The sequence below is a fragment of the Fopius arisanus genome, unplaced genomic scaffold (assembly GCF_000806365.1).
Source record: "Fopius arisanus strain USDA-PBARC FA_bdor unplaced genomic scaffold, ASM80636v1 scaffold00044, whole genome shotgun sequence".
NCBI lineage: Eukaryota > Metazoa > Arthropoda > Insecta > Hymenoptera > Braconidae > Fopius > Fopius arisanus.
Window position 1 is genome coordinate 136,160 of NW_011887783.1, and position 12,674 is coordinate 148,833.

The following is a 12,674-nucleotide window of genomic DNA, read 5'->3' on the forward strand; positions in this document are numbered from 1 at the left end:
TTATTACTAAACACTCAATTCATAGAAAAATGTTTAAAATTGAAAATGGAACGATTTTTAAAGCATCTCCATGATTTGGCGCATGAAGTTGGCGAGTTGGATTACTAAAATTTGTCCTTGAGATGTCGGACTCATGTGTTGGATCAAAACACAACGTGCCGGGTGTTATAACCTCCCAGATCCCCGAAATCCCCATAAGTAAGAATTAACCAATAATTACCAAACAACTGGAACGATTAATTAACTTCCAAAATGGACGTAGCGACAGCCTGGAGTGAAGTATCTCAAATATGGAAGGAGAATCGACACGAATTAGTGCTTTCTGGTGCGAAAGTGTCCCAGAGAATATCTGAAAATGGACTGGATAATAATATCTTCCGGCTCCAGGGACTGAACTACTTGAACATCAGTCAAACATCCCTGGAGACAATCCCCCAGGACATATCGAAATTGGAGAACCTCACGACACTGGTCCTCCACTCGAATAAAATCTCCAGCCTCCCTAGGGACATCAGGGCCCTATCAAAGCTCAAGGTCATCGATTGCTCGAGAAATCAGCTGAAGGAAGTACCTGATGAGCTCTCCAACTTCCCCCAACTCATGACCATCAACTTTGGATCGAATTTGCTCGATCACCTGCCCTGTCAGAAAATCAATGTCAAGCTGGCTGCTTTGGATCTTTCTAATAATCAGTTCGAAGTATTCCCTGACGTGTGTTATGGAGAACTTGTTCATCTTGCTGAGATCAGGGTTAATGGGAACAAAATTAAAGAGATTCCAGGGACACTCAAGCTCCTTCCCTCGTTGAAACTCCTGGATCTGGCTGATAATTGTATCAAGGATGTGCCTAGAGAACTGGCGGATTGTGTGAAACTCAAAGAATTGAACTTGAAGGGCAACAAATTGAACGATAAAAGACTTCACAAACTCGTCGATCAGTGCAGAACGAAACAAGTTCTTGATTACGTGAAACAACATGGCTCCAAGTCTGAGAACTCGTCTGGACAATCTGGAAAAAACAAGAAGGATAAAAAAGGGAATAAAACATCAGAGAGTGAAACCACTCCCGATGCAGAGATACTGACTCATCAGCTGATGGTCTTGAAAGTTTCTGATGACAACCGAGTTGTTAAGATCCTGGAGAACGTGAAGTCAGTCAGACCTCATATTGTCTGCTGCGTAGTTCGTAATCTGAATTTTACTGATGAGAATTTCAAAAAATTCATCCAACTGCAGACAAAATTGCACGAGGGCATCTGCGAGAAGAGAAATGCTGCAACTCTCGCTACACATGACTTGGATCTCATTGTTCCAGGTTGAATATTTAATTATCATTAATTATGACAATTGCATCGATATTCATTGTCTGTGGATTTTTTTTTCACAGGAGATTTGACGTACACCGCGAAACCACCGAAAGAATTAAAAATAATGCCCCTGAACAGGAGCAAAACGTACACAGCATCGGCGCTGTTTCAGCAGCTTCAGACGGAGGCTGATAATCTCAGAAGAGAGAAAAAGAGAAATGTTTACTCTGGTGTTCACAGATACTTGTACCTGATCGAAGGAAAGCCGGTCTTTCCTTGCCTGCTAGATGCGTCTGATCAAGTCATATCTCTTCCCCCAATCACTAACAGTGAAATCACCAAAATGTCCACCAACAGCAAGAATATGTTCGTAGAGGTGACCAGCAGTACTTCACAGCAAATTTGCAGGTGAAATTATTTCTCGGAATTATTCCCACATTTTTTTCATTTTCAATTTTCATAAGGTTTCATAATTTTTTCAATTTTTTCATAAGGATTCAATCTTGATATTAATTCGAGATTTCTATACCATATTTTTTTTTCTAAATTTTAGGAACGTCATGGATCAGTTCCTTAAGGAGCTCCTGCCCCTCGGGATCGCGACACCTCACAACAACGAGGAAATCCCACACCAATACCACAAATTGCAGATTGAACGGGTGAAGGGTGTCGATATCGAGGGTAACATGAAACTCGTCTACCCATCACGAACTGATCTCATTTTTGATGACAAAAATGTCACAGTGATTCGAGAATAATCGCTATTCCATAAACGAACGACTGCATTTTGCCAGAGTGAAGTGCCGAATTTTTTCCACATATTTATGTACGTTATTATGTAGCCAGATAAGTTTTGAGCACAAGCTGAATAAATTCACCTCACCTAACGTCAAAAAAATTATTCCGCGTTTGAGTTGAAGTCCAACTTCCCAGTGGAAGTTCGTCCATAGAGTACCTCAACTTTCTTGGATCCCTCAGAATCTCCAGGTATTTTCCTCCGATTATCGTAAAACAGCTGCAAATAATCATTCATCGAAACGAACTGATGCCCCTGACACAATTGTTCATTTCTCTCAGGAATTCCCTCCATTCCAATAACCTCCAGGACACGGCCCTCTAGCTTAAAGCGACTCCTAGCGTCACCAAGAACTTCCGTTTGAAGACTGGAATTTTCTTCAGAATCTCTTTCTCTTTCCACTGCATTCTCATTTCCTTGATCGATCGGAGGTTTAGAGAATTCCTTTCCCCACCTCATTCCTGGAAGATCTTCTCCGGAGGCTATGAACTCCACCGTTGGAGGGAAAACATCGTAGATGAATTTCTTCAGCCTCTCGGAGGAGGTCCTCGATTTCAGAGTATTCCTAGAGTGTCCCTCGAAGGGAATGCTCCCCCTGTCACTCGTTTTCCTCTGGAGAATTTGCACAGACGAATCGTTGGGTGCGGAATCCGTAGTTGAGTGAACACTGATTGCACTTTTCCAGATTTTTTTCGCTGATGTCTTGGATTTCCTCGTGAACGCCTCACGCCTCGTCGGACTGTTCTCATTCAGATTTATTTTTCTCATTTCGCCACCCTCGTCTGCGTGGAAATCATTCGAACCGGGGATTATCCTCTCCACAGGTAATTCTCCGGTCTTGTATCTTCCGCAGATCTTGAAACAGGGGTAGTTGCACCGATAGCACACGAAATTCACGTCGACATCAGGCGGAGACTTGGAGATGCTCTTCATCCTGTTTTTGCATCTCCTGAATATTCCCCTCATCATCTTCCCGACTTTAGACTGCGGACAGCTTCTGCAGGTGGAGATATCCGTTTTAACTATTTTTTGCGGTGGCAAGGGTCTGAAATAGCAAAACGTTTTGACTTTCTCGTTGAATTTGTTGGATTGATCTTTAGTTTTCTCAGCCGGATATCGGGATTTATTGTCGCGTCGTTGCCGCTGCTCCTTACAATTTTTCTTGCGATTGTTAATCAAATTTTTTCCCGGATTTTCCTCTGGAATTTGGAGTGGGGCCTGTGGGGTTGGGGTGTCCCCAGGGAGTGGAAAATTCTCAGGGTTACAACTCCTTTCGGTTACTTCTCGTTCTTTTCGGAGGCGCTCTTCTGGGATTAAAGAAACAACTTTCCTGGAAAATTAATTCAAGTATCAGAATCCATTCATTCGGAAAAATAAAAAATACCTGAACACCGGGGTTCTGAAAGGATCGGGAATTCCCTGTTGAAGAGACATTCCGAATTCCTTCAAGAGAGTTTCTGTAATTTGTGGAATAGTGGAATACATGACTCGCCCCATAATTTAATTATCTACTCATTAATCACGGAATTAATTGGGGTTACGAAAATCGATGTTCTCTCCATCTCGCAGTTCTTCACTCTTTTGTTAATTATTAATTACTGGGATTGGAGGAATAGCAGAATTCGATATTCAGAGTAAAGTAATCGATAAATCAATCACTCAATTTATTTCAATCAAGTAGAAATTCATAAATCAGAGATTGTAATATCGTAGATCGTAGAAAGATGAACCCAGTGCTTCTCATTACATTCCACCATCAATTTGTTACAATAGCAGGAAAATACTTATCACTTATTCCTCCATGAATTCTCACTCTTACATCTGAAATTTTCGGAAAAACTAGGTGTGGTTGACTCCTTGTACTCTGTCCGATTATTTATCTCGCGATTTCATCACAGTCTCATGCACATTTCAAGAATTTATCATTTGCTCTTGAGGAAATTAATTGTACCGTTGAAAATAAAATTACTTCAACGGAGAATTCGTAGAACGAAGTGAGTCTCTTGTGTTAAACGATTACCTATCGATATTTTTATGGAAACTACTTTGAAAGAAGAGATTGGCGGGATTGATAATCAATCGAATCAATAAATTTATCTATAAAAACATTAGATTTAAACTTAAATTTAAATTTTCAATTCTCTATTCAAATTCTCGTCGCTCTACAATTTCTCTGTTCAATGTAATACCTGTGCACTTATATCAGTAATTCGTAAATAAAGCAACATTTTCACCTCCTTGCGACTTCATTCTCATTCGGTCTTACCCAATATTTTATATTATGGTTTAATTTCTCTGTTATTCATATTTTCATCAACAACATGAATTTTATTATATTAATCTGCTCTGAGGTACTAATTCTTTGTTGTTTGCGATGTTTCCTTAGTTTCCGGTGGTAAGTTGACGGATAATTTTGTTATCGTATTTTTTCGCCCATCACTGGGCACAACGAGAAGAGGAATTCCCCCAAGGACCATGCATGTACCCATGCACACGAAACAAACTGAATAGCTTCCGGTTAAATCCCTGAGGTAACCTGGAACAATATAATTGCATTACTCAATTATTCAATACATACCCGTTTAATATTCCTGTTCTCATGAATTTTCAATTACAAATGAGTTGGAATTGAATTTCAATTGAAAAACTTTTCCCATTTCTTGATTTGATCTTCCAAATACAATTTTCCCTGATTTTTCAATTAAAAATTTGATTTTGGTTGAATTGAATTGATTTATCAATTTAATTAACCAAAATTGAGAATTGAATAAAATTAAATATTGAAAAATTGAAAATTCAGGTTTGATGGTTGTATAGTGGAACGTTGGATTTGATAAAATTAATCATTTCAGGGCAAGCTATTTTTTAGAGGATTTTAGGTGACGGTTCATTGTTGAGGAATTATTGGGGCATTTGGTTTGTGATAGAAACCTCTTGGATACTAGTCGACAGGTGACCTTGCAGAAACCAGGAGTTCTATCGATTACGTTTCCAGAAATACAAGTGGTTGATTCACTTTATCTCTTTGTAATGAGAGTGAGTCGACGAGATATCGGGACTGATAAGGCGCCTTCGATGGAATCAACTCAATCGTGCCTCCGCTGGTAATAAATATTTCACACCGAGACTCGTCAGGATATTCCTGACATCTTTTCCCATATTCCTCAGGAGATAATATTTTTTCAAAGGGATTTCCATTCTTTGAAGAATAATTAGATATCAAAAATGTAATTTAAAATTATGTCAGGAGCTTTATTTCACCCACGTCTTCAATAAAATTTTAGTATCGCCACTCGGGTTGTTTTTCATCAAGCCGAGAGGATGTCTTCATTTACTCTAGATGATAAAAATAGAAATAAGTGGTCGAGGGTGAGTGGCGAACCGGGGGTCTAATAGAGTAGATGAAAAAAGATGCAGATGACACCGTAGAATGACCTAGATAAAAATCCACCGTTAATTCAATTACGTTATTCCATAAAATGTTCAAGTCTCCGAGAAAAATTATTCTCCAATTTTTAATTATTGACAAAACACGAAAATTCCTGGGAATTAATTTATTTTAAGTTCAATAGTTGAATGTCAATTGATTTAAATTCTAAAATACTGATTTCCAGAAGAAATGTCAAAAGACCTTTTTCCTCTGGATTTCAATTAGCTACAAAAAAGTCCCCCAGTATTTTCACCGTAAATCAATAATTTCCGAGATTAATTCGTAATTTCGAAAATACTGTAATTTCAGTCATTCCGATTAATCGTTACATTAATTTTATTACGTGCGGGTAATTGTTATTTATCCTCGATCAGTCAATTCCTTTAATTATTCAGTCCAGAGGAGTCCTAATCGCGACGGGGTTGGCCTTCGCGGAAATGTTATTAAAGCGTGAAATACGATGACAGAGGGGTTTGAAATCGATGAAGAGTTCGAGATAAATCGAGGTAAATATATACTACAGCACATAGGACAAGGCGAACTTTGATTGATTGCTGAATGTAGCGAGGAGGGTTGAAGATACTGGTCCAGGGCTCCTTAAAGGACTGTTCGATGAGCAATTTGCCCCTCGAGTGAATTCCCTCCGCAACATTGAATATCGGTCCTCCTAACGATAAATGCCAATGATTTTTTATGACTTATCATTACAATATGACTTTTATGTTCGTTTATTGAATTGATTAATGGAAATTACTCAATGAATTAATTGATCAATCCATTACCGAGGGAGAATTGACATTTAAAAAGATATTCTAGTATCATTAACAAAAATAAAATGACACGATGGAAAACCAGATGTTCACTTCCCTCATAATTAAATCGAGGGAGGGTGTGTCTATTGTCCTTTGACAGTAAATGTTATAATCAAGGACAGCAGAATAAGAAGTTTCACAGCTGTTTCAGTTTTGCTCAAATATATTGATTACTCCTCTGCACCCACACAAAATTATGCAACACTGAATGGCTGATATCGGTGAAGTCATAGAAGTTTAACAATTGCGCATGACAATGTACACACGATGCGTACACCATTGCGGATACGTTTCATTGATAATCGGTCAATGATCTAATGTCTTATTCCAATTATTTTCCACTATACCGCGAATTTGGTTTGGAGGATCCACAGGTGCATGGTATATATTTTGGAATAGATATATCAATGAATACATGTGATTCTGTTCACTGACATTTTCTAATTGGCCGATTTTTTAATTGAAATAGAATTTAATGATCATCTCAACAAGTGATGTATAAAATAAATATAATTACCTGCAAGAGGTGGAATAGAGATGGCTCCGATACTTTGAAACATCCTGACAAGACCATAACTGGATGATATTTTCTCAACGCCATATTGATCAGCTAGCAGCACTGGCACCAGGAGGAACCAGCAGCCGAGACACAAACCGTACATTCCCACCGAGCACACAAGAACGTAGAAAGAATGAGCCATGGGAATCGCCAGAACTGCCACACCAGCACCGACAATACTACGAACAAATATAAATTATTTCAGTCATAAAATTCCTCATGTTCTCAACACCAAGGGGAAAAAAATGAACGATTCAAGAGAAAACTATCTCACCTCCCAATGTATCCTTTTCGTCGATCAAACAATTGTAGATCAGAGAGCCATCCAAGTCCGAGTCTTCCACAAAGATCCAAAGCAGCAGATATAGCAACAAGATATCCAGCCTCCGATTTGGAGTATCCAGAATTATGGACATAAGCTGGCAGATAATACAGCATGTAAGGGCTACCAGTGCTCATCAGTGTGACAGACAGACACATCATGATGAACTGTGGATTCTTCAGCAAGCTGAGATCAATGTACTGGGCAATCTTCTGGGAGACACTGGTTCTCATTTCTTTTTCAGGTAAATCTATGGGTTCTGGATTTTTAATGGGTCCAGTGACGAAGGGCACTGATTTGAGCGATCTCAGTGATGATCTCGCTTTGTAAACACAAGTTGAATCCGTTGAGAGGTCTTCAACGCTGTGAAGTATACTCGAACTCCTTATCTTGGAGATGGGCTTCATTCTCATACCCTCACCCATTATGTCCTTTTCTTCTTCGCTGTCTGTTAATTCTACAGCAGCAACACTATTCTGGTGGAATAGCTCGTTGAATAAATTGTGTCGGGCTGTGGAATCATTGGCAAATAGTAGCTCAAGCTTCTGCTGCTTGGTGGGTGGCGTCTCTGATATGTTGTCGATTATACCCTGACTCACTGTCATCACCATCGCTGATGGATTGTCTTCTAGGGGTCGGTAGAGGGTTGCAGAGACGCAGACGTGGAGCATGCAGCCACCCAGGAGAAGAATTGTACCGTGAAATCCAAAATTTGCCACTAGGGTCTCGATCAACAGGGGAAATACAAAACTTCCTGCTGCTGTTCCTGACACGCAGATGCCATTCGCCAGGGCACGATGTTTATCGAAGTATTGGGATACTATTATTATTCCAGGAGTTGTCGAGAGACCACCGCCAACTCCTGATTATCATTTTATCATGATATTAATGATTTATTTAATAATCTTTTGTCGTTACGTACCTGTTAAAATACCGAAGGTGAAGAACAGATGAACTAGACTCGTTGCAAAGTAGCTGATAGTCAAACCGAGTGCACAGAAAAGTCCACCGACGAATACCACGGCACGGCAGCTGTACTTTTGACAAAGCATGCTAGTAACTGGTGCTGAAAATATAAAATTATCCTTTTTTCATTTTTCATTTTTTTGTTTTTCAGAATTATTGGGAGAGAAACTGTCCGCAGTTTATGAACAATGAGGGATGGAGCGGTGACCCAGTGACCTGGTGCAGAGTGACGATCGAAAGCCAAGATTGCAGTGGGTAAAAAGATTGTTCTGTTTTTTGGGATGCGGAATGGAAATCGTGGGTGGATCGAGGGGATGCTGAGGCTGGATAAGTACAATTCAATTTCGAGGATCGATTGAGGACTGTAAATTGGCAGCCATTTCGATAATAACGAGAGCTCATTATTGAGACTTGTGATATCCGTAAAAAAACAATGTTTTTTATTATGATTGGAATCATGAAAGTCAAATCATTTTGACTGCATGATTTAAAGTGTATTATTTTTTTAGAATTTTCAAAGTTATATAATATACTTCAAGTTTTTAAATGTAATAATATTGTTTTTAATCAGATTCGATGAAAAAAATGGAGTATTGATTTTAAATAGGGGATTCAGATGGACTCAAGTGGAAATTAATTATTTTTATTTCAGTTGTTGATGAGCTATTATAGCTCCAGGTACAAACCGCTCGGATAAATTCTCCATCGTCCCTCGAAATTTCGCAAAAAAATGAATGATAAAACGGCGATATCTCCGGCGCTCTCACGAAGAGACAAAATTATACCCTGGAAGGGGAGGTTTCTCCGTAATTGCAATCATCAACTGTCACCAAACACGCTAGGCTCTTCTCAACCCATAAACAATATTTGGATGTGATCGATACCGCAATGAGCGCAATTACAGTCCGGTGATGCAATTGAAAATATATTATCTGTCGACAACAGCCATACGGCCTTTTGGTTCTACATAAGACAATATGGCGACGAAACCTGTCAACGAGCTCGTCTTGTCATGACAGTTTAATCAGTCCCAATGTTCAAGAAATGGTCGACTAAATTTCATGAATCATGAAAATTACTCGACGAATTAAAATTATTATAGTAAAATTGATATTTTTAATTGATAAAATATTTGAAGGAAGTCACTCCCATGAAAAATTGAAATTCTATAAAATTTTGGATGGAATATTTTCTGCTGAGTATTTCGATGATAAATAGAGGGAAATTAATTGAAAGTTAGCATCTCATCCTGATGAGGTCGGAGTGTTTTGAAATAGCAAAAACAATGCTTACCTAGAGCAAGACAAAGACACGATAAAATAGCAGGTATCCAAGAAGCGACAGCAGCTGATGAGCCCTTGAATGTCTCCATAACTTCGACGTAGAGTACACCATAGGATTTAACGAGTCCAGCAACCCAGAATTGAACAAAGAAAGCTCCACCGACGATAACCCATCCATATCCTCCATCAAGTGGTACATAAGTTGCATTTTTCGGTCGTAAATTTTTGTGCCTCCTCTTGCCCCTCTCGGCAAATCTCTTGGACGAACGAATTTCACGTGATTTGGCGATGAGAGGACGTGCGGTTAAGCTCGAAATAGTCAGTAGATTATCATTGTCCTCGTCGTCATTGGTCTCAGGACTTAGATGTGGTGGTACTACCGGTGTTGATGTTGCTGTTGCTTGAACAACGAGTGATGCTGGTCGTGTTGGTGATGATGTGCCCGTTGCAACTTCATAAACTGGTGCTGAGTGTATCGATAGCAACGAGCCGAGGGAATTCGGTTGCTTCAGGTTCTCGTCAACGAGTGATTCCGATGGTACGACGCGATCTTGTGACTGTGTTCCATTTGTATAGGGATCAGCGATGGTCCTCGACTCCTGGTGATAACTCCACTCTCTCGGCAACGACATCCTGACTTCTTCTTCGACGCCTTCGAACGGCGGCCGTTATACATTTGAGCTCTAGGTCTTTCGATACTTTTACCAATTTTTCTTCTTTTTTTTGGGGGGGGTTGGGGTTTATTATTATTTTTATCGCTCGTCTGCCTTATCCAAGGGTCTACCCACTTGGGGGATCTTTCACTGCGACTCCTGGTGATTTGTTACCTTTTTTTCTTGTTTTGATTATGATTTTTAATTTACTTAGGGAGCAATTTGTGGGTTTCGCCTGGTGGTGATGACTTTTACTCGTTATTCGGTGGATATTTTGGAGACTCTGGGGCAGGTGAATTGGAGTCAATGGGTATCACCAATGGACTGGATTCACGGTGGTATCCAATGTGGTGTTAAGGGTCGTCGGGTGACTTCCAGCGCAAGCGCTTCTTCGTGACGGAAATTCCGACGATCAATGACAGCTGGCGGTTCCAGGGAAATTGTTTTGAAATTTTCTGGAATCGTTTTATGGGGTTTCTTTGAATCTACTGGAATATCAATAAACAATACGGACATCTACATTCGCACTCAGAGGATCCTGATGAACCAGGACCTCGACCTGGTGATCAATTACCAATTTCAAAACTCATTGAAACCTATTCCCTATTTACACAGATCTTTTTTTTCAATAGAAATGATATATAATTTTTATATAAATAATATGAAACTCATACAATTAATTTCAATGAATAATATTAATCATCGATCAACGGTGATCAATTCGATTGATTGATTACGGGATTAGTGGAATGATTACGAATGAATTGAAGTTGCGAAGTGACGGAGAAAATGGAATCCGTTTAGTCGACTAGAGTTGGTGCCACTGGCGCATAATTATTTATTATTATTATTATCGACATGCCATCCAATTCCTCAGTCACGAAAATCATAAATGATCTAGAATCCAAAGTCGAATATAAATGCAACCAGACTAATTACGTTTTGGCCCTCAACCGAGAAACAATCAATATCCCAATGCTCTCTATTATCAAGGCCACGAGTTGGAGCTAATCGGTAACGATAAATGGAATGACGTAATATTCACAAGCATAAGTGATTTGTTGTATTGTAAACTTCTCTGTTTGTAGATTATCCGATGCGATGAGTCTGAAATTCGCGAGCAATTTGAGTTTCATGTTCACCGAGTGTCCAAGTTTAATTGGACGATATCAATTAGCCAGAGACGCAGGTTTTCAGGCTGTTGAGAGTGGATTCCCTTTTGGATATTCAATTCAGCAAGTGACGCAGGCTAAAGAAGCCGCACAAGTTGATCAAGTGCTGATAAACGTCTTCACGGGTGAGGAGAAATCAATTGAACAATTGGATTCAATTACTCCAATTAAATTAATTGTATTTTCATTTAATTGTCCAGTCCCTATGGAAAAATTCGAAAACTCCACGAATTTATAAAAAGCATGCAGGTCTCACATATTTATTATATTAATTGACAGAGGAGTTAGAATTGGAATTAAAAAGTTGAGAAATCAATAATTTAAAATATTTTATTTCTGTTGGACTCTAGGAGATGTCTCCAAAGGAGAATTGGGGTTTGCTGCGATTCCTGGAAAGGAGGAAGACTTCAGGAAAAGCATTCAATTGACTATTGACTACGCAAAAGCTTTGAGGTGTTCAAAGTACGTCAGATATATTGAAAATGCACTCACACGTGAAAATATGTAACCGGTGGACAATTGCACAGATGCACTTCTTTTTTACATGAATCGATAGTTAAATAACGAATAGAGACTGAGACTTTTATTAACAGAATTTCTTTTAAGGATTCACGTGATGTCTGGAATTGTTCAAAACCCTTCACCAATCAATGATACAGTTTATGAAGCAAATTTGCGGTATGCAGTGGATAAATTCAAGGCGGAGGGAATCATTGGACTCATCGAACCCATCAATGGCTATTCAGTACCAAATTATTACATGAATTGTTATGATAAAGGTATATTGGTAAATATAAACTCGAAATGAGTTGATTAAAATTTGAGAAAAAATTGGCAGGACTTGCGGTTGTGAAGAAGATCAACAGTCCTCACTTGAAACTCATGTTCGATATTTTTCATCTGCAACATCTCAAGGGAAACGTTACAAATACGATTAAGGAGAATTTCAATTACTTAGGTACGTAAAAATGGAAAAGGAAAATATTTTTATAATGAGAATTTTTTGTTAATAATTTTTATGGAGGGAGCTGTTGTTATTTGATCATTTAATCATTTTTATTAATTATTTTTTTAGGGCATGTCCAAGTGGCTCAGGTACCTGATAGGCATGAACCGGACACATCAGGGGAATTGGATTACAGATACATTTTTTCAGTTCTGGAGGGATTAGGGTACACTGGATACATCGGTTTGGAATATAAACCTAGGACGAAGTCTGTTGAGGGATTGGGATGGATTAACAAATTTGGATACTCTCTGCAGATATGATTTTCGATGTTTATTTGTTCTATCTGGTTGTTTTATGGAAGAGTTGGTAAACAATTGGGATTTTGGTAAAATACAGTGCAGAGTGGATGAATGAAAACATTTCAA

General features: G+C 38.8%; 4 protein-coding genes across 4 annotated transcripts; 2 read left to right on the forward strand and 2 right to left on the reverse strand.

The window, feature by feature from the left end:
• The first annotated feature begins 69 nt into the window (after positions 1-69).
• LOC105267052 (leucine-rich repeat-containing protein 47-like) lies at positions 70-2,205 on the forward strand. The gene is made up of 3 exons (XM_011305653.1): positions 70-1,315; positions 1,388-1,715; positions 1,861-2,205. The coding sequence occupies exons 1-3, from the start codon at positions 253-255 to the stop codon at positions 2,063-2,065; spliced, it is 1,596 nt and encodes a 531-aa protein (XP_011303955.1). The 5' UTR covers positions 70-252; the 3' UTR covers positions 2,066-2,205.
• Positions 2,180-3,653, reverse strand: LOC105267051 (uncharacterized). Its single transcript, XM_011305652.1, has 2 exons — positions 3,488-3,653; positions 2,180-3,433 (listed from the first exon to the last, which is right to left on the reverse strand). The coding sequence occupies exons 1-2, from the start codon at positions 3,598-3,600 to the stop codon at positions 2,206-2,208; spliced, it is 1,341 nt and encodes a 446-aa protein (XP_011303954.1). The 5' UTR covers positions 3,601-3,653; the 3' UTR covers positions 2,180-2,205.
• Positions 3,654-3,752: 99 nt separating this feature from the next.
• On the reverse strand, positions 3,753-10,793 carry Sln (Silnoon). The gene is made up of 5 exons (XM_011305655.1): positions 9,486-10,793; positions 8,149-8,292; positions 7,179-8,088; positions 6,863-7,083; positions 3,753-4,639 (listed from the first exon to the last, which is right to left on the reverse strand). The coding sequence occupies exons 1-5, from the start codon at positions 10,105-10,107 to the stop codon at positions 4,458-4,460; spliced, it is 2,079 nt and encodes a 692-aa protein (XP_011303957.1). The 5' UTR covers positions 10,108-10,793; the 3' UTR covers positions 3,753-4,457.
• Positions 10,794-10,964: 171 nt separating this feature from the next.
• Positions 10,965-12,666, forward strand: Gip (hydroxypyruvate isomerase-like protein Gip). The gene is made up of 6 exons (XM_011305656.1): positions 10,965-11,142; positions 11,217-11,425; positions 11,651-11,762; positions 11,907-12,079; positions 12,139-12,258; positions 12,376-12,666. Exons 2-6 carry the CDS (start codon positions 11,230-11,232, stop codon positions 12,567-12,569), a joined length of 795 nt encoding a protein of 264 aa, XP_011303958.1. The 5' UTR covers positions 10,965-11,142; positions 11,217-11,229; the 3' UTR covers positions 12,570-12,666.
• The last annotated feature ends 8 nt before the right edge of the window (positions 12,667-12,674 follow it).

Coding starts and splice junctions, on each gene's coding strand:
- LOC105267052 (XM_011305653.1), top strand. CDS start 253: ATGGACGTAGCGACAGCCTGGAGTGAAGTATCTCAAATATGGAAGGAG. Junction 1,316..1,387: donor CTTGGATCTCATTGTTCCAG/GTTGAATATTTA, acceptor TTTTTTTCACAG/GAGATTTGACGTACACCGCG. Junction 1,716..1,860: donor ACTTCACAGCAAATTTGCAG/GTGAAATTATTT, acceptor TCTAAATTTTAG/GAACGTCATGGATCAGTTCC.
- LOC105267051 (XM_011305652.1), bottom strand. CDS start 3,600: ATGGGGCGAGTCATGTATTCCACTATTCCACAAATTACAGAAACTCTC. Junction 3,434..3,487: donor TTCAGAACCCCGGTGTTCAG/GTATTTTTTATT, acceptor TTAATTTTCCAG/GAAAGTTGTTTCTTTAATCC.
- Sln (XM_011305655.1), bottom strand. CDS start 10,107: ATGTCGTTGCCGAGAGAGTGGAGTTATCACCAGGAGTCGAGGACCATC. Junction 7,084..7,178: donor CGAAAAGGATACATTGGGAG/GTGAGATAGTTT, acceptor ATTTGTTCGTAG/TATTGTCGGTGCTGGTGTGG. Junction 4,640..6,862: donor CTCTATTCCACCTCTTGCAG/GTAATTATATTT, acceptor ATATTGTTCCAG/GTTACCTCAGGGATTTAACC.
- Gip (XM_011305656.1), top strand. CDS start 11,230: ATGAGTCTGAAATTCGCGAGCAATTTGAGTTTCATGTTCACCGAGTGT. Junction 11,426..11,650: donor GCTGATAAACGTCTTCACGG/GTGAGGAGAAAT, acceptor GTTGGACTCTAG/GAGATGTCTCCAAAGGAGAA. Junction 12,259..12,375: donor GGAGAATTTCAATTACTTAG/GTACGTAAAAAT, acceptor TTATTTTTTTAG/GGCATGTCCAAGTGGCTCAG.